At 42.1% G+C, this 25700-nt stretch overlaps 1 protein-coding gene and 1 long non-coding RNA gene across 2 annotated transcripts in view; both read left to right on the top strand.

Annotated features, from left to right (window-relative positions):
* The window catches only part of LOC149970311 (uncharacterized), a 431327-nt gene that overhangs the window by 112527 nt on the left and 293100 nt on the right, over positions 1–25700 (top strand). The gene's annotated exons all lie outside the window — the stretch shown is intronic.
* Positions 1–25700, top strand: part of LOC110487689 (plectin-like) — an 80710-nt gene that overhangs the window by 36869 nt on the left and 18141 nt on the right. Inside the window, 22 exon segments of the mRNA XM_090228331.1 lie at positions 1713–1879; positions 8061–8176; positions 8309–8415; positions 8771–8839; positions 8841–8894; positions 9268–9354; positions 9531–9658; positions 14766–14859; positions 14997–15151; positions 15856–16228; positions 16331–16492; positions 16759–16863; positions 17351–17446; positions 17542–17667; positions 17801–17953; positions 18212–18366; positions 18713–18839; positions 19195–19378; positions 21491–21648; positions 24483–24661; positions 24799–24937; positions 25328–25684. Coding sequence (XP_090084457.1) covers positions 1713–1879; positions 8061–8176; positions 8309–8415; positions 8771–8839; positions 8841–8894; positions 9268–9354; positions 9531–9658; positions 14766–14859; positions 14997–15151; positions 15856–16228; positions 16331–16492; positions 16759–16863; positions 17351–17446; positions 17542–17667; positions 17801–17953; positions 18212–18366; positions 18713–18839; positions 19195–19378; positions 21491–21648; positions 24483–24661; positions 24799–24937; positions 25328–25684 — 3291 coding nt within the window.

Raw genomic sequence — 25700 nt, 5'->3', positions numbered from 1 at the left:
ACAGTATGACTTGTCTTGGCCAACTAATCAATTCCCAAGCCCACCGCTTATGTTGACAGAGCAGATTTGAGTAAAATTCTATTATTCCAAATCGGCAACTTTTAGCATTTGGCACCCACTATCTATATACAACTCTACTACTCATGATTACCATATGTCTGAGGGATTTCAGACTGAACATTGAAAAAACATATTGAAACACTTATTTGAAGACCATGTGAGGTTTTCATCCTCAATATAACTCGGATGGAACTTATTTCTCCCCGAATGGAAAACGCCAGGAGCATTTGGTTATTTGTTTAGCAGTTGAGAAAATTTTGAAATATGGAAAAAGAAGGGCACAAGGATATTTTTTGATGCTATAATGGGTATACTGGTAATACTGGGATTAACATCATGTGGGATTCCGTCCACTTCAGGGGGACTCAGTGTTTCCCGTTGACAGGCAGGAGAGGTGGGTGTGGCAGGTAGCGGCTCTAGTCCCACTATTGGCTATACTTATTTTTTGATGAGAGGACCCCATAGGTCTCTGGTCAAAAGTAGCACACTTTATAGGGAATAGGGGGCTATTTGAGATGCAGACTCTATGTTATTTTAGTCCTTTGAGTCCTCTCATCAAAACATGATGCCTTGATGAAGTGGAAGAAAGCAGGAATCTCTCTAGATTCTCATGAAGGTGAATTGAGAGGTCGGAGGGCCTCTTTCCATCTGGTGTGAGTCACTTCGTGAGAGTGTACATAGTAGTGAGGTTCCGCCACTACAGAGAAGGGGCGAGAGGGATGAGACGGTAAGTCCTAAATATTTTCGCTCTCCACCCTTACCATAACAAAAACCTGAAAGTAATATTAGAACGCCTGACAGTGTGCCACATTGGAAATGTCACATTGGTCATAAAGTAATCTTTGTTGTTCTAATAAAGCTCAATAAAGTCTCTTGCTATGACTAAAATCAACCATGACTCCATTGATAATCTATTTTTTCTTTGGTTATTGTTTTATTTTTGGTGGAGTTATGCATAGTATTTCTAGCATGGCAATACATTAATTATTTAACAATGCATTGAACACAGTACGCAATGCACACATAGTATTGAGCGTTGAGCATCAGAAACAAAACACTAAAGTAAACACAGCTCCACCATAGACTACTGAGGGAAATAGACTGCTGAGAGATTCAAAAGGCTGTACCTGTGACTCATAGCTTTGTCTTCCATCTTCTTTCAAGCAGGAATTCACTGCAGTAATTTGCTTCACCTTCAATTCTGTACCCTATGGATGTTTTTACTTTCACAAGTTGGATTCTGCACCCGGGAACATAAAGCTGTTCAGGAGGGTTTCACAGCAGTAAACTGCAATGAATTCCATGTGCTTTTTACATCTGACTGTTGGTTATTCAGGTTAAAAATGTATCATATGCCTGGATCAAGTCAAGTGGCTTTGAACTTTAAATCCATGCATAATGACTAAAGCATGTACAGTTCTCTTCCAGTATGTGCACTTTATCCACAGCCCTTAACCCCTTTTTGCCAGCCTTTTTGCCAAACCAGCACACCTTGAACCATCTATAACAGTGTTATTCAGACCTACAAGTTGTGCAGGTTTTTGATTAAGCCCAGTACCAACACACCCGATTCAAAAAATGTACTAATCATCAAACTAGTTCAAATCGGATGTGTTAATACTATTGGGATACCCTATGGATTCCCCCCCCAGATCTCAGACATCCAGGTGAATGGCCAGTCAGACGACATGACGGCGAAGGAGAAGCTGCTGCTGTGGTCCCAGCGCATGGTGGAGGGATACCATGGGATGCGCTGCGACAACTTCACCACCAGCTGGAGGGACGGCAAGCTCTTCAACGCTGTCATACACAAACACAGGTGAGATGCAGCCTTGAAGAAGTAGTGTTGAGGTGATCTGACTGGGGATTGAGGAAATTATGGGGTCACAGATGAAGGTTGTGCCAGGGGGCTAAATGGACATGCAATACATTTTTTTTAGCTATGCCTGATCATGCGCTTGCCTGGACTTGCTATTATATACATCCTTTGGAAGTAGTGAACCCCTGTGATCCTTGCAAGTTTCCACATACATGTTATGTTTTCTTTATTACTATACACACAAAGAGAGGATTGTGAAATTCATAGTTGCTGTGCACTGCAGAAAGGCTGACTTGTTCAGGTAGTTATGTAAGGGTGTAAAAATCCCTGTCAACTGAGGAGGGGTCACCATTTATAGTTGGATGGAAATTATCCAACAATGATGTAGAAATGTTGAATATAATAATAAACTACATTTAGCAATCTGACTCCAATATTATGTGAATAAATGCAACAGACCCTATGCCCCCCTAGAGGATCTAGTCAAGGTAGTGAGCCTTGCGTCACTACTTAGTATGACTATAATGAACGTGTCTAATTTGCACCGTTACGCAATTATTAAGAGACTAGATACAAATAGCTAATCCTGGTGGCCAATGTTCTGGCATTAATTTATTGAGGCAAGCAGATCAGGGATGGTGTTACCCAATCATATGCTATATGTATAGTGTAAATAACAACTACCAATAGACCTACTAAATTATTAGCGTATAGTCAATAAAATAATTACTCTGTAAAATGAAGAATGCATTTACTCAATTCAACTAATATAATTTATTAGCCACGAAAGATTTCATCCTCAAACTATTACAGTGTACATGTAGTGATGCTAGAGGCGTCACTACAGACCCTGGCCGTGATTTGAAGTACCATAGGGCGGCGCACAATTGGCTCAGCATCGTCCGGGTTAGGGTTTGGCTGGGGTAGGTCCTCATTAAATAAAGGTTACATCATTTAAAAAAAATTTAATTATCGCTAAGACCTAAGATGGTGACACGTCTTCAGTTCAGAATATTCTCTAAGAGAAAAAAGTATGGAGCTTTCTGACAAGTTCTGAAATTCACCGTCCTTTTTCCCAATTCAAGCAAAATGTACATTTCTTTGCACTTTGCTAGAAAAACAATAGACAGGAACAACACACCCAGATCCTAATCGAATCAACTAAATTGAAATGATTGGAGAGCACCCATGTGTCACTCCTCTTTAAAATATCCTCAGTCCAATGAAAAAATAACACAGTTTCCCTGTAACAATAAATCCATAGCACTTACTGTACAATAAAGTATATCAACTTTTGAACTTGAAACAATCCAAACATAAATCAAATAAAAATGTATTTGTCACATACACATGGTTAGCAGATGTTGATGTGAGTGTAGCAAAATTCTTGTGCTTCTAGTTCCGACAGTGCAGTAATATCTAACAAGTAATCTAACAATTCCCCAACAACTACCTAATACACACAAATCTAAAGGGGTGAATGAGAATATGTACATGTAAGTAAATGGATGAGCGATGCAATAGATAGATGGTATAAAATACAATATACACGTGATATTAGTAATGTAAGATATGTAAACATTATTAAAGTGGCATTATTTAGAGTGTCGTTGTATAAAGTGTCTAGTGATCTCAATGTGGGCAGCAGCCTCTCTGAGTTAGTGATTGCTGTTTAGCAGTCTGATTGCCTTGAGATAGAAGCTGTTTTTCAGTCTCTCGGTCCCAGCTTTGATGCACCTGTACTGACATCACCTTCTAGATGGTAGCGGTTTGAACAGGCAGTGGCTCGGGTGGTTGATGTCCTTGTCCTGCGTTGTGCAGACCGCACCACTCTCTGGAGAGCCTTGCGGTTGAGGATGGTGCAGTTGCCGTACCAGGCTGTGATACAGCCCGAGAGGATGCTCTCGATTGTGCATCTGTAAAAGTTTGTCAGGGGGTTGGGTGACAAGACAAATTTCTTCAGCCTCCTGAGGTTGAAGAGGCGCTGTTGCGTCTGTGTGGGTGGACCATTTCAGTTCGTCTGTGATGTGTACGCCGACGAACTTAAAAAACTTTCCACCTTCTCCACTACTGTCCCTTTGATGGGGATAGGGAGGTGCTCCCAGTGCTGTGTCCTTTGGCCCATGATCATCTCCTTTGTTTTGTTGACGTTGAGAGAGAGGTTGTTTTCCTGACACACTCGGAGTGCCCTCACCTCCTCCCTGTAAGCTGTCTCATCGTTATTGGTAATCAAGCCCACTACTGTTGTGTCGTCTGCAAACTTGATGATTGAATTGGAGGCGTGCATGGCCACCCAGTCGTGGGTGAACAGGGAGTACAGGAGGGGGTTGAGCACACACCCTTGTGGGGCCCCAGTGTTGAGGGTCAGTGAAGTGGAGATGTTATTTTCTACCTTCACCACCTGGGGGCGGCCCGTCAGAAAGTCCAGGACCCAATTGCATAGGCCGGGGTTTAGTCCCAGGGCCTCCAGCATGATGATGAGCTTGGAGGGTACTATGTTGTTGAATGCTGAGCTGTAGTCAATGAACAGCATTCTAACATAGGTATTCCTTTTGTCCAGATGGGATACGGCAGTGTGCAGTGTGATGGCAATTGCATCGTCTGTGGACCTGTTGGGGCGGTATGCAAACTGAAGTGGGTCTAAGGTGGCCTGTAAGGTGGAGGTGATATGATCCTTGGCTAGTCTCTCAAAGCACTTGATGACAGAAGTGAGTGCTTCAGGGCAGTAGTCATTTAGTTCAGTTATTTTTTACCTTCTTTGGTACAGGAACAATGGTAGCCATCTTGAAGCATGTGGGGACAACAGTCTGGGATAGGGAGCTATTGAATATGTCTGTAAACACACCAGCCAGCTTGTCTGCGCATGCTCTGTGGGCGCGGCTAGGGATGCCGTCAGGGCCAGCAGCCTAGCGAGGGTTAACATGTTTAAAGGTCTTACTCACGTCAGCAACGAAGAAGAGGGGGGGGGGGGACAGTCCTTATCAGTGGGCTGCGGCGGTGGTAATGTATTACCCTCAAAGCGGGCAAAGAAGGTGTTTAGTTTGTCTGGGAGCGTGACGTTGGTGGTTTTCTTTTTGTAGTCCGTGATTTCCAGTAGACATACGTCTCGTGTATAAGCCGTTGAATTTCGACTCCACCTTGTCTCTGTACTGGCATTTCGCTTGTTTGGTTGCCTTGCGAAGGGAATAACTACACGGTTTATATTCAGTCATATTCCCAGACCTCTTTCCATGGTTAAATGGAAGGTGAATCGCGCTTTCAGTTTTGCACAAATGGCGCTATCCATCCACGGTTTCTGGTTAGGGTAGGTTGTAATAGTCACAGTGGGTACAACATCTCCAATGCACTTCTTTATAACCGCACTCACCGAGTCAGTGTATAGGTCGATGTTGTTCTCTGAGGCTGACTGGAACATATTTCAGTCCGCATGATCAAAACAATTTTGAAGCGTGGTTTCCGATTGGTTGGACCAGCGTTGAATGGTTCTCGTCACTGGTACATCCTGTTTGTGTTTCTGCCTATAAGACTGTAGATGCAAGATGGTCGGATTTTCCGGAGGGAGAGCGGGCTTTGTATGCATCGAGGAACTTAGAGTTGCAGTGATGTAATTCATAGTAACATTCATTTAGTGGATTTCATCTGTCCAACGGTGTCCATGCTCCCAGGGTTTTGGGGGAATGTCCCACCCCAGAGAAAGCCACAGATAAGTTGTGTTTGACCTCTGTGATAGCCCACAAATGGTCAACCATCCAAATGGCATAAATCGTGATTGAGTCATAACGCTGGTCCTCACCGCCTGCAAGTCGCTAGTCGCAAGTATCACCTTATCTCATTCTTCCGCTACAGTTATGCAGTCAGTTGCAAGTACTTCTCGTTATATTATTTGTTTTCATTGACGAAAACATTTTATTTGACGTAGCAATCACGCATGACCAGGTATGCATTCACGTACATAGCAATAATAATAAATAATAATAATAATAATAATATTAGATGTAATTTGTATAGGACTTTTCACTACAGCAAGAAACAACAAAACCCAACATTTCAATTAGCCTATTGACAGTTCTGGGTGAAAGATCTTCCACGGTCATCCACCGAGGCAGGTAGGTGCAAATCCAACACCTCACATAGCAGTAACATTCAATCTACAATGAAAAAGTTGGCTAAATGTCTGTGTAAAAAGAATATGCATAACAACTACCATAAGGGGTCAGGATAGAGTTTGACAAGAGACTTTTCATGTTTGCACATACTGTACAAACACACACCCTGTATGCTCACACACTACACACAGGACTCAGGAGAAAGGCACAGGAGGTGGCTAGGCGAGGCAGCTTTGTGGTTTTATTTAGTTGCATGAAAAGAGAGAGGATTGTGACTGAGGGTGTGTGTCCCATGAATTTGAAAATAAGATGCCCACAGGGGCTGTGCTTTTAAGTCTCAGCAAGTAGCAGCACAGCTCAGGTATGCCCAGGTGTCTCAGGTGTGTCTGCCATACAAACTTCATACAGACCAAGAGCAAGACAGAAGCACACTCTGCAGAACGACAAAGCAACAAAGCAGTCTGGGCTCACATACAACTAATTGAACGAGAGAAATGCATGAGAAAGTAATCTCTCAATTCTATGACCGTCAACAGTCAAGGCTTGCACATCATCTAGCCGTGGAAAGGGGATGCTACATCTGAGCTAAATCTGAAAAACATCAGTCATAGTCTCATACATGGATGGATTTATAAGACTGAAAAGAAAAACTGCAAGAGGAGAGTTTGGACACTGTTGCAGTTGAGGACACACACCATCAACATGATGCACAGTCTAAAGAAGAAGCTCCGCTCCTCCAAGAGACGGTTGAACAGCACCTCCAGCAGCACCCAGGGCTCTGTCAGTGACCTGGAAGACCGGGTTGTCATGCTGTGTGAGGACATCTCAGCTGAGAGTAGCACTTTTGACTCGAATCGGGGGTTGCAGAACCCGGGGGAGTTCCTCTCCAGCCGAGGTTCCCAGATCGGGGAGCAGGAGGCAGGGTCTGGGTCAGGATCAGACCCACGCATAGTGCACCTGAGCAGGGACAGACACTCCTATAGACAGGTCCTCTACTCTGATATGGAGCACTACCCCAGGGGCCATGGAGACTACTATGTGCAGAGAGTTGTGCAAGGGTATGCAGGGTTTATGTCATTGTTTCATTAAGGTGGTGGTTGGGATACATTTTTATAGCCGTTTCCTTTTTTATGCTACTTCTAGACATTAGTTATTTTCTAATAGGGAATATAATAAGTTATGCATTTTTCGCCTATTGTTTACAAAGCCCCTGTATTTTGTTTAACCACGCTAGGCTAAATCCATTGGCAAATATGAGATGCCCTGTGCTCATTCCAAGCAGTCAAATCTTGTATCTGCACACTATTTGACTGCAATTAGCTTTATTGGCAGTGTACATGGAACAAGTTGTACATGGAATTTCAAACGAATTGGTTGTTAGTAGGAGCTCTTGTTTTTGCCTGCCCCTGTCTGTATAAACATTCCTCTGCGAGAGGAATGTCGATAAGTATCTAATGCAGTCAGTCCATCACAATTAAACTGCCTACAGCAGGGTTATTTTTGGGGGAATTTTCATTGTTGGACATAAAAGACACCATGAAATCACCTCCAATGGATATTCATTTTGGAAATCTGTTCCCAAATATTCCCATGCATAACAGAGAGATATGTGATAGTATACAAATCCAAGCAAGGTTTGAAATTATTATGTTTTGGTCAAATATTATATCTGTTTAGGCTTCTTGCAGTCAATTTTCAGGCTACAAGTTAATTATAATTATGTTCCGGGCCCCTGATCGTTCGCTCAAGAAGAAAAAAACGGTCCGCGTTTGAATCTAGTTGATGATCCCTGGCCTACAGCAACAAGCTGCTGGATCAGTCAATGGGTTTGATTGTTGTACAGATGCCTGACAGGGGCAAAATGATGTAGGCCATAACAATACTATTTGTGTGCTTATATTATGTTTTATCCTCATGTTTTTAGAAAATAACCTCAATTTATTGGTTTTACCTGAATGTTTTGGGGTTGCAAAGATTAATATAATACAACCATTTGTCCTATATCCTATAAGAAAATATGGTGTCTGAGATACAATTTTATAGTTTTAATAGTCTTTTCTATGTTCTGTCCCCAGCCCTACTCTGATTGACATGAGTAAGGTGTACCGACAGACCCATGTAGAGAACCTGGAGCAGGCCTTCAGTGTGGCAGAGAGAGACCTGGGAGTCACTCGGCTGCTCGACCCAGAAGGTAAGGGAACTCACTTGTATCGTTTTCTCAATTACTCTCAATACTATTAGTGGTGTATTTGTATGAATACTTGCATTTATCTTTTTCTAAAATCATTTTTTAACTGGTGTTCATTGTCTCCCCTCTATTAAGATGTGGATGTGCCACACCCAGACGAGAAGTCCATCATCACATACGTCTCCTCCCTGTATGACGTCATGCCCCATGTACCTGACGTCCAGGATGAGGTGAAAGCCAACGTAAGTGTCGTCTTCTTGGAACCATATAGGCCATCACCACTAGGGGGAATCCTCCTGGTCTCACCTTTGAGATCACATCTTCCCAAAATGTAAGATGTCTTTGATGCTCCGGAGTGAATTTTCCCCTAAGTACAGGTATAGGATCAGCTTCTCCTCCCCCAATACTAACAATACTAACATTAACCATTAGAGGGGTAAATGCAAAACTGACCCAAGATCAGCATCTAGAGGAAACCTCACCCTACACTATGTTTAACCAGTGGAGTGATGTTTAATGCAGTGATATGGTGACTACCCGCAACTGATTTAGTCTATTCAACCTTTCTCTAATGAACCCTTTTCTGTCTCCTGTCAGGAGCTGGAGCTGCGCTGGCAGGAGTACTATGAGCTGGTGACCCTGCTGCTGCAGTGGATCAGACACCAACCACATCATCGTGTTTGAGGAGAGGAAGTTCCCTACCAGCTATGAGGAGATTGAGGTAAGTCTCCGCACCTATTAGGGAAATCTCTTGATACATGTAAGTGAATATTCAGTGTGCTCCAAATTTGTTATAATTGTCTTAGAGACTTGATGTATGACAAAGGCTATGTTCAGTTGTAACAGTGAATTCATTTAGCATAATTTGTTCCTATTGGGGCCAGTGGGGTAGCAGTTATTGAAGTGGTCTGCAATGAGAAAATAAGTCACTGGTAAAGGGTACTAGCCTCCATAACTTATGTCTTGCTTGGTAAGGAAATAATCTAACTGTTTGTCTCTGATTTCTGAAAATTGTCTGAGCGATGTGATGAAACAAGAGCGTCGTATGTTTAATTGTCATGTTGAATTAATTCAGCAACATCTTAAAACCACAGGTTCTTTGGCGCCAGTTTCTGAAGTTCAAGGAGACAGAGCTGCCTGCAAAGGAAGCAGACAAGAATCGATCCAAACACATCAAACACGTCTTTTGAGGTTAGCAATTAAACCACTAAAAGGAGAAGAAGGTGCAAACCACAACGCCCAGCGTGAATGTTGGGACACGTCTGAAGAATAGTTAAATAATCTAAATGCATCAAGTAAATGCTGGCCCTTTTTTGAAAATGTTCCCACCTGTGCCTGTCGTTGTCTGTCCTTGTAGGGTGCAGTTCAGGTGGGTAATGTCAAGGTTCCCCCTGGGTACCAGCCTATTGATGTGGAGAAGGAGTGGGGTCGTCTCCATGTAGCCATACTGGAGAGAGAGCGTCTTCTAAGGACAGAATATGAGAGGTGAGACTGCCATTATATGTACGTACAACACTGTGGAGGGTCAATGATGTTTGAGATTGTACCTTCATCTTTGAGATGATGCTGAATTCCGTTACAGATGTTTTTGTTAGATGCAGTTCTGAGGAGAAATTCTTGATTTGGGAACTCTGTCACGTGGTGTTTCTGTTGTATTTCAGTTGTTAAATTAAAAGCTCAATGTCTATTAGAAGTAACACAGGACATAAAACATTGTAAAAAAGAGCATTCATACCCAAAGGCCTCTAACTACAGTACCAGTCAAAAGTGTGGACACACCTTCTCATTCAAGGGTTTTTCTTAATTGTTTTACTATTTTCTACATTGTAGAATAATAGTGAAGACATCAAAACTATGAAATAACACATATGGGATCATGTAGTAACCAAAAGTACAAGTACAATAATATTTTATATTGAGATTCTTCAAGTAGCCACCATTTGCCTTGATGACAGCTTTGCACACTCGTGGCATTCTCTCAACCAGCTTCACCTGGAATGCTTTTCCAACAGCCTTGAAGGAGTTCCCACTTATGCCGAGCACTTGTTGGCTGCTTTTCCTTCACTCTGAGGTCCAACTTATCCCAAAACATCTCAATTGGGTTGAGGTCGGGTGAGGCCAGGTCATCTGATGCAGCGCTCCATCACTCTCCTTGGTCAAATAGCCCTTACATAGCCTTGAGGTGTGTTTTGGTTCATTGTCCTGTTGTAAAACAAATGATTGTCCCAATAAGTGCAAACCAGATGGGATGGCGTATAGCTGCAGAATGCTGTGGTAACCATGCTGGTTAAGTGTGCTTTGAATTCTAAATAAATCACTGACAGTATCACCAGCAATGCACCCCCACACCATCACACCTCCTCCTCCCTGCTTCATGGTGGGAAACACACATGCGGAGATTATCTGTTCACCTACTCAGCATCTCACAAAGACATGGCGGTTGGAACCAAAAATCTCACATTTGGATTCATCAGACGAAAGGACAGATTTCCAACGGTCCATTGCTTGGGTTTCTTGGTCGAAGCAAGTCTCTTCTTCTTTTTGGTGTCCTTTAGTAGTGGTTTCTTTGCAGCAATTTGATCATGAAGGCCTTATTCACTCAGTCTCCTCTGAACAGTTGATGTTGAGATGTGTCTGTTACTTGAACTCTGAAGCATTTATTTGGGCTGAAATCTGAGGTGCAGTTAACTCTAACGAACTTCTCCTCTGCAGCAGAGGTAATTCTGGGTCTTCCTTTCGGTTGGTCCTCATGAGAGCCAGTTTCATCATAGCACTTGATGGTTTTTGTGACTGCACTTGAATAAACTTTCAAAGTTCTTGACATTTTCCAGATTGACTGACCTATGTCTTAAAGTAATGATGGACTTTTGTTTCTCTGCTTATTTGAGCTGTTCTTGCTATAATATGGACCAAATAGCGCTATCTTCTGTATACCACCCCTACCTTGTCACAACATAACTGATTGGCTCAAATGCATTAAGAAGGAAAGAAGTTCCAGAAATTAACATTTAAAAAGGCACACCTGTTAATTGAAATGCATTCCAGGTGACTACCTGATGAAGCTGGTTGAGAGAATGCCAAGCGTGTGCAAAGCTGTCATCAAGGCAAATGCTGACTACTTTGAAGAATCTCAAATAAAAATATATGATGATGATTCCATATGTATTATTTCATGGTTTTGATGTCTTCACTATTATTTTATAATGTAGAAAATGGTAAAAAAATTGAATGAGTAGGTGTGTCCAAACTTTTGTCTGGTACTGTAACTATGTGGATTATAACCAGTTTGGTGGATGTGAGAAGACATTGTGAGATAAAGATAGCTGGACAACCACATGATGATTCACTGAAAGATCCAAAACTTATGTCTGGATCTAAGAGTTCAAAAACGTTCAATAATGTGATTATTTACGTCATAAGTAAGTTATTATAGGACCATCCTTACCAAATCACAAGGAAGCAGGGCATATGTAATTTTTGTTAAGGTTTGGTCCCTCATCACAAGACTTCCAGTCTTAAAGTAAGCAGTCAGGGCAGTAGTCAGGGAAGCTACTGTGGGCTGTGAGTCACAGCACAGCACAGCTAACCTCACAAAACCTTATCGCATTACAACATCCTATGGATTGTCATCATAGCAACTGGGGAGGACTAGCTATCAGAGAATCCATCATGGCCTTTGCCAGTCAGAGCTACGGTTTAGAGCAGGGGTGTCAAACTCAAATACCCAGAGGGCCAAAATGTAAAACCTGAACAAAGTCACGGGCCAACATTGAACAAATTAACCTTTTAATATGGACCCAAACAAGTTTTGCTTTAACATTGAATATGGAACAAGCATCGCTTATTACCATACAATATATAATTTAATAGTGGAGACATGCAAAATCGAATTTCAAATGAAAAAACACATCAATGGCATTCATTTATTAAATAAATAAAATTTAAATAAAAATTGTATGCCTCTTTTCTATTTGCAGCCTTATGATTTAAATACCAAAATAAACTTTTTCCACTGGCTAATAATTTTAGAAATAAAATGATAATAAATCAATCAACCATTCAAGCCCATGCCTTGTAGCAAGAAAAAGTGCATAAAGAAAACGTTAATTATTGCACACTGGTCTAATCTGATGTGCCCAAGCCAGATACCTGGCATCTCTTCTTGGATGCTAGTTCATCAATGTCTGGGCTCAAGCTCTGAGCTGAAGAAATCCTCAGTATCGAGCGAAGATGTTCATCAGTCAGACGTCTCCTGTGAGTTGTTTTGGTCATCTTCATCGAGGAGAAAAGTTGCTCGCATAGATAAGTGCTGCCGAACATGGAGAGCATCTGAGCAGCTTGGGTGCGGAGCTGAGGCATTGTGTCAGGGATGAACCGTGGAAACTGTGCGGCGCCCACAGCATCATACTTTGACTTCAGCGTGTCGTTGCACTGGAGTTCAATCAGCTCCATTTGGATGTTGGTTGGTGCATTTTCCACATCAACTGCGAAGGGATTACTAAGCAGTTCAAACTTGCATTTCTGGGCATCGAAGTCGGCAAATCGCCGGCTAAACTCAGTGGCGAGAACACTGAGTTTTTCAGCAAACTGTGCGCATGGGAACACGGCGGTAGAGATCTGCGCTTTTATGGATTGGCAGCAGGGAAAATGGCAAGGGTTTCCTTGCAGCATCTGATTCTCCCACAGGCACAGTTTAGTTTTGAAGGCCCTCACTGCAGCGTACATGTCTGTGATGATGCGCCCCCGCCCCTGAAGCTGCAGGTTCAGCGCATCGAGATGGCTCGAGATGTCACAGAGAAAGGCCAGCTCACACAGGAACTTTTGCTCCCGGAGCTCTGCTGTATCCTTCCCTTTGGTTTCCAGGAATTTACATATTTCCTCACGCAGCTCGAAACATTTGTTCAGTACTTTTCCTCTGCTTAGCCATCTACACTCCTCCAGAAAAGATTTAAACTGGCGGTGATTTAGACCTTTGGCTCTTATAAAGTTAACTACCTGTGTTACTGTGGTCATAACATGTTCCATCTTTAGGGCTTTGGCACACAGTGCTTCCTGATGTATGATGCAGTGGTAAACAGTTAGCTCACCTGCACAGTTCTCTTCCCGCATCTTCTCCCGAACCATGCCCACCAGTCCACTCTTTTTACCGCACATCGCTGGCGCACCATCTGTCGTTAATCCAACGAGTTTATCCCACGGCAGCTTTATTTCAGTTACACATTTGGAAACCTCCTCAAAGATTTCCTTTCCTGTGGTTGTGCCATGCATTGATTTGAATCCTAATAGCTCCTCCGTAACACACAGATTTGAGTCCACTCCACGGATGAAGACTGACAGCTGAGCAGTATCAGATGCGTCGCAGCTCTCATCCACAGCGAGGGAGAACGCAACAAAATCTTTTCCCTTTTCCATCAGCTGGTCATACAGATTGGTGGCAAGATCACATGTGCGATCAGCTACTGTGTTCCTGCTCAGGCTCACGTTTGAAAATGCTTGTTTTTTCTCTGGGCACACGCGGTCACAAACCTTCATCATGCACTTTTTCATGAACTCTCCCTCATTAAAGGGCCGGGCTGATTTTGCGATCTCTGCTGCCACTATATAACTAGCCTTTACAGCAGCCTCGCTTTGTGATGTGGCTTTTTTAAACATATTCTGTTGTGAAACCAAACTTCTTTTCATCTCCTCTACTTTCTGGCTCCTTTGAGTCATGTCCAGGTCCTTGTACTTGTCATGGTGTTTCGTTTCATAGTGTCGTCTAATGTTGTACTCCTTACTTACAGCCACGTTGACTCCACAAACAAGACAAACAGGTTTGTCTTTTACATATGTAAACAGATATTCTGCCTCCCACTTGTCCAGAAAGCTCCTGTTTTCTGCCTTTCTTTTCGCCATTTTTGGGAAGGGTTAGCTCGCTGACAGTTGTAGCGTCTATGTTGCTATGACTACTGTCACAGAGGAGAGAGCGTTTCTGGGTCCTGTCCTGATTGGCGCGCAAAAACAGCAGAGCATTATGGGATTCGTAGTATTAGTGGTGAATGCGCTGTATAATACCGGCGGGCCAGCTCTAGTAGTAATTTGGTATTGTCTCGCGGGCCAAATATAATTACCCCGCGGGCCAAATTTGGCCCACGGGCCAGAGTTTGACACCCATGGTTTAGAGTATTTACTTCGCAAGAAGAAGGAGAAGAAGGAGTGAGTGTTTTACCCTGCCTGCATAATGTTTCTGAGAAGATTGTGTAATGTTTGCTCTAATTTGCCGAATGTCTTTTTTTCTCCAGATATTTGTATTGATGCTCTTGAAATGTATTGAAATTTATGTCCATTGGATTTAAATTTATACCAACATTATTATTTTATTTTATCGTTATTTTACTAGGTTGTCCCATTCATTGAGGTCAAAATGCTTGTTTCACAAGGGATCTGGCCAAAGGGCCACTGTTGTCTTTGAGTAAAGTATTACCAGTCATGATTTACAGTGCCATCATCTAGTTATTTCATTACCTCATTAGACAATAGCCCAGCCTCAGAGCTGATTTAGGAGAGACTGTGGAACATGTGTTGACCTGATGTGTTGACCTTTCACCCTCAGGCTGGAGCAGCTGCAGAGGATTGTCAGTAAGGTCCAGATGGAGTCTGGGTTGTGTGAGGAGCAGCTCAACCAGGTTGAGGGTTTGCTACAGATGGCGAGTCTCACACCCTGCCGCGGCAGACAGTCACAGCCAATGTAGACTTTATAATGTACAATCTGTGATGTCTACTAATTCTGTATTCAAGATGGAACACATGGTGTCATAGTCTTTATACTGTATCTATGTTCTAGGATCTCCGTTTGCTGAGCTCAGCAAAGCCTGCTAAGCACACAGCAGAGGTAGAGACAGACCTGGACAAGGCAGAGGGCATGATCCGGTACCTCTTCAATGATGTGCAGCTGCTGAAGGACGGACGCCATCTACAAGCTGAACTGATGTACCGCAGGTCAGAACAACCACTGAGTAAAACCATTTAAGCTCCACATCAAAATAAAATCTAACTTTGTGTCACAATACAACTGGTGTATACTTCACCGTGAAATGCCTGCTTACGAGCCCTTCCCAACGATGGTTAAAAAAAATAATAATTGTAACACTAAATAAATAAAATAAAATACACAAGAATGGAGCTATATACAGGAGGTACCAGTTACCAGTACCAGATCAATGTGCAGAGGTATTTGAGGTAGAAATGTACTGTACATGAAGGCAGAGTAACGTGACTAGGCATCAGAATAGATAATAATAATAGTAAAATAAAGAACAGAGTAGCAGCCGCAAATCATGACTGTAAAAGTGTGTGAGTTTATAATGTGTGTGTGTGTGTGGGGGGGGGGGGGGGGTGTTGGAGTGTCAATGTAGTGTGTGTGAGTGAGTGTGTATATATAGTTTAGTGAGTTTGAGTAGAGTCAGTGCAAGATAGTCAGTACTGATATTTCGGGTACCATTAATTGACTATTTAGCAGTCTGGCTATTCCACAGTCTTATCCACTCAGCGCATTACTGTATTATTGTGAGGCCTTGTGCGACACGCGATGAAACCCAAGCCCTTACTGTATTGTTAAACCAACTTGTTAAATCCAATTGACTGAAATACCTGTTTTGTTGTCATTGAACAATTCGGCATTGTTTCTCCTGTTTTACCTCCAGAGTGTACCGTCTCCACGAGCGGCTGGTGAACCTTTGCAGTGAGTACAACCTGAGCCTGAAGTCCGGAGTGACTACCACCCAGATACCCATGTCCCAGATGCAGACCCTTCAGCAGGTTCCAATGAGGGTGCGTCCCGAGCTGGATGAGGTGACCCTGTGACCCCTGGAGTTAGGGGAAAATTAGACTGAGTCAGTCATACCATCATTGATCCTCTTTGGTTACTGCCAAAATTATTGCTTCTTTTTTTAGCCATGCTTCTTTTCTAATCTTTAGTATTTTTCTATTCCCCTTCAGAGTCAGCTCTCCCCTGTCAGCAAATGTGCCTACAGAGACTACTTACTCAATCTGGAGTTGCATTATAGCAAGCTTCTGGTAAGTTATTGACTCAAAATATTAACGTACAACTACAACTTTTCAACAATCTGCCATTTATCTAATGCTTCTCCAATCTCATTGTAATTCTTTTCTCCTCAGAGTTCTTCCAAAGCTCGTCTGTGCAGCCTGGATGAGCTTCATGCCTTTGTCACTGCAGCCACCAAGGAGTTGATGTGGCTGAATGAGAAAGAGGAGGAGGAGGTTAACTATGACTGGAGCGAACACAATACCAACATGAATGCCAAGAAAGACAACTACTCAGTATGGCTGTTCTCATCCTCACCCAACCTGGAAAGTTCAACATTAGCTAAATAGAGTTAGGCACAATACAGATCTTGTAGGGTAAAGTAAAAAGGTACTGCACTGTACAGAACAGTAGTACTCCCATCTTTAATTTTATTTTGATCAGATTATGTTAAATTATTATTTTGACAATGAAATGTAATTTATTATGATTAGGTGGATGCACTTTCATATCTAGTAATATCCCCCCTAATGCCATAACACTCTGTTTTTGTTTGTTTCAGGGGGTGATGAAAGAGCTGGAGCACAGAGAGAAGCGGGTCAACAGTGTCCAGATCCAAGGAGACAAACTGCTGAAGGAGGGTCACCCTGCCAAGAAGTCTGTAGAGGTGAGAACACAATCACTAGAGTTTCTAAGTTGTTGTAATTTCCTGAACACTATACAAACACACACATTACAGCAGGGGTCGTTAACAGGGGGCCCATGGACCAAAACCGTCCCACAAGTGATTTGTTTTGGCACCGCAAAGTTTTTCTGATTTTCGTTTTTGGTTAAAATAAATTCTGCTAAAAAAATGTATTTAGAAAATATGTACCCATTAATAAAATTAAGATTTGTGATTGTTCTTCAATGTAATCAAGGTATGAAATGCTATTTTCAAATACAATCTCTTTTTGAGCTTACTTGTGGTGAATTTGCGGTGTTCAAATTGTTGTAATTATGTTCTATCTGCAAAAATCCGCAAAAATTGTCCCGCCTACCCCTGCATTACAGTATATATTTAACATGGATTTGACTTTGTCTTTTATTTCTAAGAGCAGAGGATATGAGAATAGGTGGTTTTTTTAAGCTATTTCTTTCTCTCCCCACCAAAGGCCTTCACTAAAGCCTTGCAGACCCAGTGGAGTTGGATCCTGCAGCTTTGCTGTTGCATCGAGTCCCACCTGAAAGAGAACACTTCCTACTTCCAAGTATGCCAACTCATATATCCCCCTCAGATAGTCCAATTAAAATGCATCATCCTATCTCTAAAACGGTTTGTGCTCCTCTTTTTCTACCCTGGTAGTTTTTCTCAGACGTGAAAGAGGCAGAGGAGAAGATGAAAAAGATGCAGGAGACTATGAAGAAGAAATACACGTGTGACCGTAACATCACTGTCACACGACTCGAGGACTTGTTACAGGACGCAGTTGTAGGTTGACTTATTCTACTTTATTGAAGAAGTGAAGAGAAAATACAGCAACTCTGATTCAGTGACATTACTAAAGCAACAGCATCTTTCATTGTCTGTTTTGTTAAATACCCCTGTGGTGGTTTATATATAGGATGAGAAGGAGCAACTGAAAGAGTTTAAGACCCACTTGAATGGGCTGAACCGGAGGGCCAAGACCATTGTCCAGCTGAAGCCACGTAACCCTGGTACACCAGTCAAGGGTAAAGTGCCTGTCCAGGCCATCTGCGACTTCAAACAGATGGAGGTGAGGAGATATTACTGTTCATGTGACCATCTTTCCAGTGGAGGAGCAAACACTCTTAGGCTACTACTTAGTATAAGCGCATCTTCTCAGAATCTGTGGAAATTTAGTGTTTATTCAAAACATAGATTAGTGACACTTAGAAGTATAACAGCAATAGTATCTGTTGATTTTATTTATCTTATTAGTCATGTTCGAAGGCCTGTCATTAGAACTGGTCAGATACAGTACAACATGGGAGTTTCTTTTTCTTTTTTCCAGATCACAGTCCTCAGAGGGGATGAGTGTGCGCTGATGGACAACTCTCAACCATACAAGTGGAAAGTACAGAACCCCAAAGGCAGCGAGGCCACTGTGCCCTCCATCTGTTTCCTGGTTCCACCCACCAATAAGGACGCAGTGAGCGGTGTCTCATGGTGAGGCAACCGATCATCTCCTTGCCTTAAAACAATATGATTAAAACCTTTGATTTAGCCTTACCATTAACAACATGGCCAAAATCTTTGATTTAGCCTTATCATTAACAACATTATCCTAGTCCCAGATCTGTTTGTGCTCTTGTCCACTCCATTGTTGTTTGCAATGACAATTCCATAAGGAGTTGGCAAGAGAGCAGATACAGAATGGCTACCAGGCTAAAATAAGGTGGATAGAACTTCTGATTTAGCCCTTTGATTTAAGCTTTGTCAGACCTTTGATGCCTCGTAAAGACATTTGACCCCAGCACTTGTATGGTTCACTAACCTCAAACCTCCTCCACAGTCTGAACGAAAGTCACCAGAACCTGCTGGTCCTGTGGCAGATACTGCACGTGGACATGAAGAGCCTCATGTCCTGGCAGTACCTGATGAGAGACATCCACCTCATCAGCTTATGGAACATTACCATGGTGAGCTCAAGGTTTTACACAGGTTGTGTCTCAAATGGCACCCTATTCCCTATGTAGAGCACTACGGGCCCTGGTCAAAGGTAGTGCACTACATAGGGGATAGGGTGCCATTTGGGACATACAATATACACTTTTGGAGACAGTAGATCAGAGAATAAAGGACATATTTTTTTGTCATTAGATGGTGTCTGTTGGTTGTAGAATTATATTACTCCCTCAGAATTATTTATTATTAGCTATACAATTCCAAAGGTTCTGGAATGGGGGGGATTTTCTGATGTAATTCAGGAAAAGAGAATATAACACTCTTCCTGACCAGGCTCACCCTCCCTATCTTTCTTCCCCATCACTGCAGTTTAGGACTCTGACGGTGGAGGAGTACAGGCTAGCATTGAGGAACCTGGCGCTCCACTTCCAAGACTTTCTAAGAGACAGCCAGGACTCCCAGCTCTTTGGGGCAGATGACCGAATGCAGGTGGAGAGTGGCTACAAAAAGGCCAGCCAGCACTACGAAGGACTGCTGCACTCTGTGGAGAAAGGTGAGTGTCAGACATCTGAGCATTGAGAGGGCCTGTATAGTACAAGAAGAAGCATCCAACCAAGTTATTTTTGATGACATCAGTATTGCACTTTGTTATGCACACTTTATTGCACTCTTTGTTGCATACCTTCTGAGTTGTCGTTGCATTTTCCATTCATGAACATCATGATTTCAATATTTGTTGTTAGAAATTTTGAATTTCATCACAGCCATTTGTCTACAAATAGTGGTTAACTGTTGAATTCACATTACAGACAATGTGGTGCCCACTGGAGGTAAGGTGTCCGTCCTGGTTGCAGTGTCAGACTGCAGTGTTGACTGGCTAAGCTTGATAGTTAAGGATTGAAAATAGGGCCGTTCTGATTCACTCCGTCAACTTCTCTCTTTCTAACCATCATTGATCACCATCCAAGATTTTCTCTAACTTCGCTGTTCATTGTGTTAGCCACCTTGTCAAATCGCATGAGTTTGCCTGTGTTGATGCATTGTGTTGTTTAATTATGTGTAATAATTCTGAATTTTTCTCCTGCATGAGCTGGCAGTTGATTGAGTTTGATTTTGAGAGTGAAAAACCCAGCAGCGGTGCGGTTCTTGACATGCTCAAACTGGTGTGCCTGGCATCTATTACCATAACTTGTTCAAAAGCACTTAAATCTTTTGTCTTGCCCATTTACCCTCTGAATGGCACACACACACAATACATGTCTCAATTGTCTCAAGGCTTAAAAATCCTTCTTTAACCTCCCTTTCATCTACACTGATTGAAGTGGATTTAATGACATCAATAAGGGATCATAGCTTTCACCTGGATATATATAATTTTGCGCTGTTGGCGGTAGGTGCACTTGATTCATCAGCCCTAGTGCCGAGAAGGCAATGTGTTCCCATTTTGAATCATTACATGTGTCTGAAGGTAAAACTCCGCCTATTCGGCAGGCCCAGAGAGCAAATCACGTGCACCTATAGGACTACCACTGGCCAATCAGGTAGCTCAGATAACTGTGTCTGCAGTTTCCTTGAGCCATTGACTTAAAAGAATCCTCGAGCACACAGCAAAGTTGATACTGTGAAATGTAAAAACGTTTAAATCCATGACTAGAGAGAGACTCAACAAACACAGCAAAGAAGCTGTTGTTTTTATGATTAAGTTAGTGTTTAAGTTGTTATTCCCCTCAGTCAACATTTTGTTCAACACTTTTATAAGCCATGAAATGCTCAATCTCCCTACTTCCACTCACGCTGCGATGAATGAGTAGCAAAGTGTTTCGATAAGCTTGCACTGTTGTTATTATGAGTAATAAGATGAATTGGTGAATGAGGCATAAATCATGAAGTGGAAGACTTTGTCCCCTTTTCTCAGCGGAGGGAGGGAGAGGGGAGGGACGATGAATAGGGTGAGAGGCAGCCTCACCACTGCTCCCTCCCCTCAGACTGACCATCAGATGCAGGCCATCAGTCCATTAAAATAAAAAAAAGCAAATGATTATGCTCACTCAGCTGTGTCTCACAAGTAAAAGAACAAATTACATAAACTCAGCAAAAAAAGAAACTGTCCTACTGCGTTTATTTTAAGCAAACTTAACATGTGTAAATATTTGTATGAACATAACAAGATTCAACAACTGAGACATAAACTGAACAAGTTCCACAGACATGTGACTAACAGAAATGGAATAATGTGTCCCTGATCAAAGGGGGGGGGGGGGGGTGGTCAAAATCAAAAGTAACAGTCACTATCAGGTGTGGCCACCAGCTGCATTAAGTACTGCAGTGCCAATGTCCTCCTCATGGACTGCACCAGATTTGCCAATTCTTGCTGTGAGATGAACCCTGGTCCAAAGTAGTGCCCTATATAAGGAATACAGTTCCATTTGGGATGCAACCCATGTAAGCTGATCATTTTAAGCAAAAATATGCTCTTTGTTTCATACAATATTAAGGGAATAAGGTGATTTCCTTTACGGTTCATTGAGGTTCTTAATACTGTGTTATAGTCTCAGAGGTTAATCAGCGATCAGAGCACTATTTTATGATCTGGGATTCTAGTCCTCTTGAGCTGTAAATTAATATTTCTTATACACCTTTGTAATGGTTTCTCCATTCTGTTCAGGTGAGGAAGATGAATCTGAGTGCCTGAGCTACCTGACCAAGATCAAGGACCTGCGTCTGAAGCTGGAGATCTGTGAGACTCGCACCGTTACACGTCTGCGTCAGCCCGTGGACAAGAACCCGCTCATGGCTTGCGCCCAGAGGACCACTGAGCAGAAGGTACTGCAGTGACTTCACCCCAAGTGACATTGTTTTGTTTTGTTTATTAGGATCTCCATTAGCTGTTGCACATGCATCAGCTAGTCTTCCTGTGGTCGACACAAAAATACAGTTCCTTCAGAAAGTATTCATATATCTTGACTTATTCCATATTTTGTTGTGTTACAGTCGGAATTCAAAATAGATTAAATATGTTTTTCTCACACATCTACACCCTACCCCATAATGACAAAGTGAAAACATGTTTTTTGATTTTTTTGCAAATGTATTGAAAATGAAATACAGAAATATCTCATTTACATAAGTATTCACACCCTAGATTGAGCAAGATGGCGGACTGAACACAGTAGTGTAGATCACCTCAAGATCAAAACGTAATATTCAATGTCGGTAAGTTAGACTAAATATTAGCACATCACAAACTGGTGGGTAATATTCTTCAATCTGGATAACAACACAAAACAAATCGTAACGCTAGAGAAATTTATCGACAAATATTACCAAAACAAGCAACACCCAAACATGACGGAGAGTAAAAAAGGAGAACCAATCCCGAAAGAAAACGTGACTCTTCGACTGACACAGACAATTTAAGCTTTTCACAACCGGGAATGGTAAGGGTGGGAACTGATCTGTTAAAATCGATAAATGACAAATTGGGCATACTCAAATTAGTCAGTAGGGATATAAAGGAGTTGAAGGCAAGGCTCAAGATGAGTGATGAAAAAGCTGTGACATCGGAGAAAGAAACAAACAAGCTAAAAGGTACAGTCAACAAGATTGAAACCAACGTTAATGAACTTAAAAAGGAAAACATATTTTTGAGAGAAGCCTTACTTGACATACAGACTAGATCCATGATAGAACATCTGGTACTTACTGGTATCCAAGAGAAAGAAGGAGAAGTTCTTGGAACGTGTACACCGTTTTGGACAGAGATATGAGCGGCCAATCGTTGCCAAATTTGCTTTCTTTAAAGATAAAATAATAGTTAAAAGACTGGGTAAAAGGCTTGCTGGCACGAAAATAGACATGAATGATCATTTCCCGAAGGAAATTGCAGAACGGCGCAAAGTTCTGTACCCAATCTTCAAGGAAAATAGATTGAAAGGAAAAAGTGTAGCTCTCGTAGTCGACAAACTGTATATTGATAACCAAATGTTCCGAGACACAAAAACTACTCCAAGGCTATTCTAAATATTTCAAAGTTCCCATAGAGTCGTCGAATAATGGAAGACCCAAAACTAGCCATGATAGGGATTGTAATAAAAAAATATATAGAAAAGCAATAAAATACAACAATTGTTAAAGAAATAAACTACAACTACACTATACTCTTCTAGTTGAGGGAAAAATGTTTTAGACTTTCCATTTACAGTATTTAATAAATTGATAAGACATCATTAGAAGAAAGGATAATTAGTGAAATAATACATCATTAAATATAAGGAACTGGAACACAAAAGTACTGAATCAACATGGAAGAGATTAAACACAGAGGACATAGAAGGCACAGTATGTGGGTATGTGTGCATGTATTGTGATGGAAGGTGGGGTGTGTTTTTGTGTTAGGAAAAGTGTGGAGTTAAGTGAAAAAGTATAGGGGCAGCAAATCCCAGAGCCCATGTGTGTTTGTGAACAGGGGTTGTGAGAGAGAGCTTTCAATTTTGTGCAGATATGGGATACACATTTTTTTTTTAAATTATTAATATAGTTGATTTATTTACTGTCATGGTGGAATGATCCACAACCCTATACCCTAGACACCCAAATGAGTGACCCATACACTAAGGAGAAGTTCTTATCTATTTTATGGGCCTACTGTAAGTAGCCTATACGCAGCCAAATCAGAAAGATGAATGTGGTCAGAGACCTACTAAAGCAGCACCGCCCCCTCAAGATTCTGAGCCTGCCTGGCAGGGTTGGTCCTACAAAGCCAAAGCCCACTGATAGGAGAGCATAACATAGAAGGAAATTCAGAAAGCTGCTAATGAAAACCTTGACAACCTTGTACCTAGCCGGTTGGTGGTCCTCACCCAGGCAGTGGCAGTGCTGGCAACACTAGCTGCAATAACCCATGGGGAGGGGGTCACACTCGGACATTCAGAGAGGGGGCATATTGTTGTGGCCCTGGTGGCACAAAATCATCAACGGTGTCACACAACTGTTTTGAAGGGAGTTATTTGCACTTGTTGTGGTGCACCTGATTCAAATCTTTGCAATTTTATGTCATGGTAAAGGTAGTGGTATACTGACTTTTTTCCAATAAGGAAATTGCATTTTCAAAGTTAAATTTTTTTTGTGTGTGATTTGTTAATTGGTTTACCTTTATCAATGCATGTGGTTGGAATTTAGCTCAAATATCCAGGTGTCCAAATATGTAAAACAAAATAAAAAACACTTTGCAGGGGGTGTACTTATTTTTTCACATGACTGTATGTAATTTAGATTCAGGGGGTCACCAGGGGGTTACCGTAAATCACACATCCAATCCCAAAGTAAACAGATCTGGTAGATCTGTGATGAATTGTCAGCCCAAAATAGATAATATGCCTATTTGAAACAGAGCCAGGCTACATTCAACAGAGGGTTATTGTTTAGGAAACTATTTCAAGTTCCCTTGTGTCAAGTAAATTAAGTTAGACAGTAGAAGGGCAAACTAACGTTTTTAGATCAGACATGCTGTCTATGTAGTATGTTACATCTGCTCGATTCTTGTCGTAATAATTTCAGAAGACCTTTGTATTCCTATTTTGCTTGTTAGCAACTCCATGAAAAAAAGACTGCAGGTGGAATGGCTAGTTATGGTCCATTATTCCCTTTTCTGCTCATAGAAAGTCCAGTCAGAGTTGGAGGACTTGCAGAAAGACCTGACCAATGTGGCTGAGAAGACACAGAAGGTACTGACATCCGCTCAGCAGTCCAGCTCCGCCCTAGTACTGTGCTCTGAGCTGGATATTACACTGAAGAGGATGGAGCACATCTACAGCCTGTCCTCCGTGTACCTGGACAAGTGAGTCCCTCGCTAACTCTGATTGTTACTACATGCATATCAAAACCATAAGACCAATAAGTAACATCTTCAATCTAAATAGTTTATCTGAATCATAATACACACACAGCTAACACTATACACCACTCCTTGTTTAGACTGCAAACCATCGACATAGTGATCCGCAGCACAAAGGGTGTAGAAGACACCCTCAAAAAGTACGAAGCCCGTTTACGAGATGTCAACAAGATGCCAAAAGACGAAAAAGAGGTGGAGAACTACCGCACCCAGCTAAAGGTACAGTATCTCTGTTAGAATTAACTGTATTCTATCCGTTGGTGTGTAGACAATGCTTTCATATGGACTGGTTATCAAGACAGTGACTTAATGATTTCTATGCATTTCTAGCAATGTTCCTCTCTCTCCCCCTCTTTCTTCCTCTCTCTCCCACCCTCTTTCTTGCTCTCTCCCCCTCTCTTTCTTGCGCTCTCTCTCTCTCGCTCTCTCTCTCTCTCTCTCTCTCTCTCTCTCTATATATATATATATATATATATATATATATATATATATATATATATATATATATATATATATACACATCTCTCTTTATATATCTCTCGCTTTCTCTCTCTCACTCGCTCTCTGTCTCCCTCCTTTTCACTTTCTCTCCCTCTCTCTCTCTGGTAGACAATGCTTGGCGAGGCCGAGGATGACCAGAATACGTTCGACACTCTCCAGGAAGAGCTGCAGAAGGCGATGGTCGTAAACGAGCGGATGACGCAGGTCCACAGCGAGCATGATGCCGAGCTGGAACACTTTCGCCAAGTAGTGGCTGTGCTAGAGGAGCGCTGGCAGGCCGTGTTCGCCCAGATAGACCTGCGCCAACGCGAGCTGGACTTGCTGGGGAGGCAGATGCGCTCCTACCGCGAGAGCTATGACTGGCTCATCAGATGGCTCAATGATGCCAAGCAGAGGCAGGAGAAAATCCAGGCTGTGCCCATCGGTGACAGCGAGGCCCTCAAGCAGCAGTTGGCACAGGAGAAGGTACTGTACAACTGAT

The sequence above is a fragment of the Oncorhynchus mykiss genome, chromosome 30 (assembly GCF_057628025.1).
Source record: "Oncorhynchus mykiss isolate SJ-2025 chromosome 30, ASM5762802v1, whole genome shotgun sequence".
Lineage (NCBI taxonomy): Eukaryota > Metazoa > Chordata > Actinopteri > Salmoniformes > Salmonidae > Oncorhynchus > Oncorhynchus mykiss.
The sequence above is the reverse complement of the archived record's forward strand: the minus strand, read 5'-3'. Positions and strand labels throughout refer to the sequence as shown.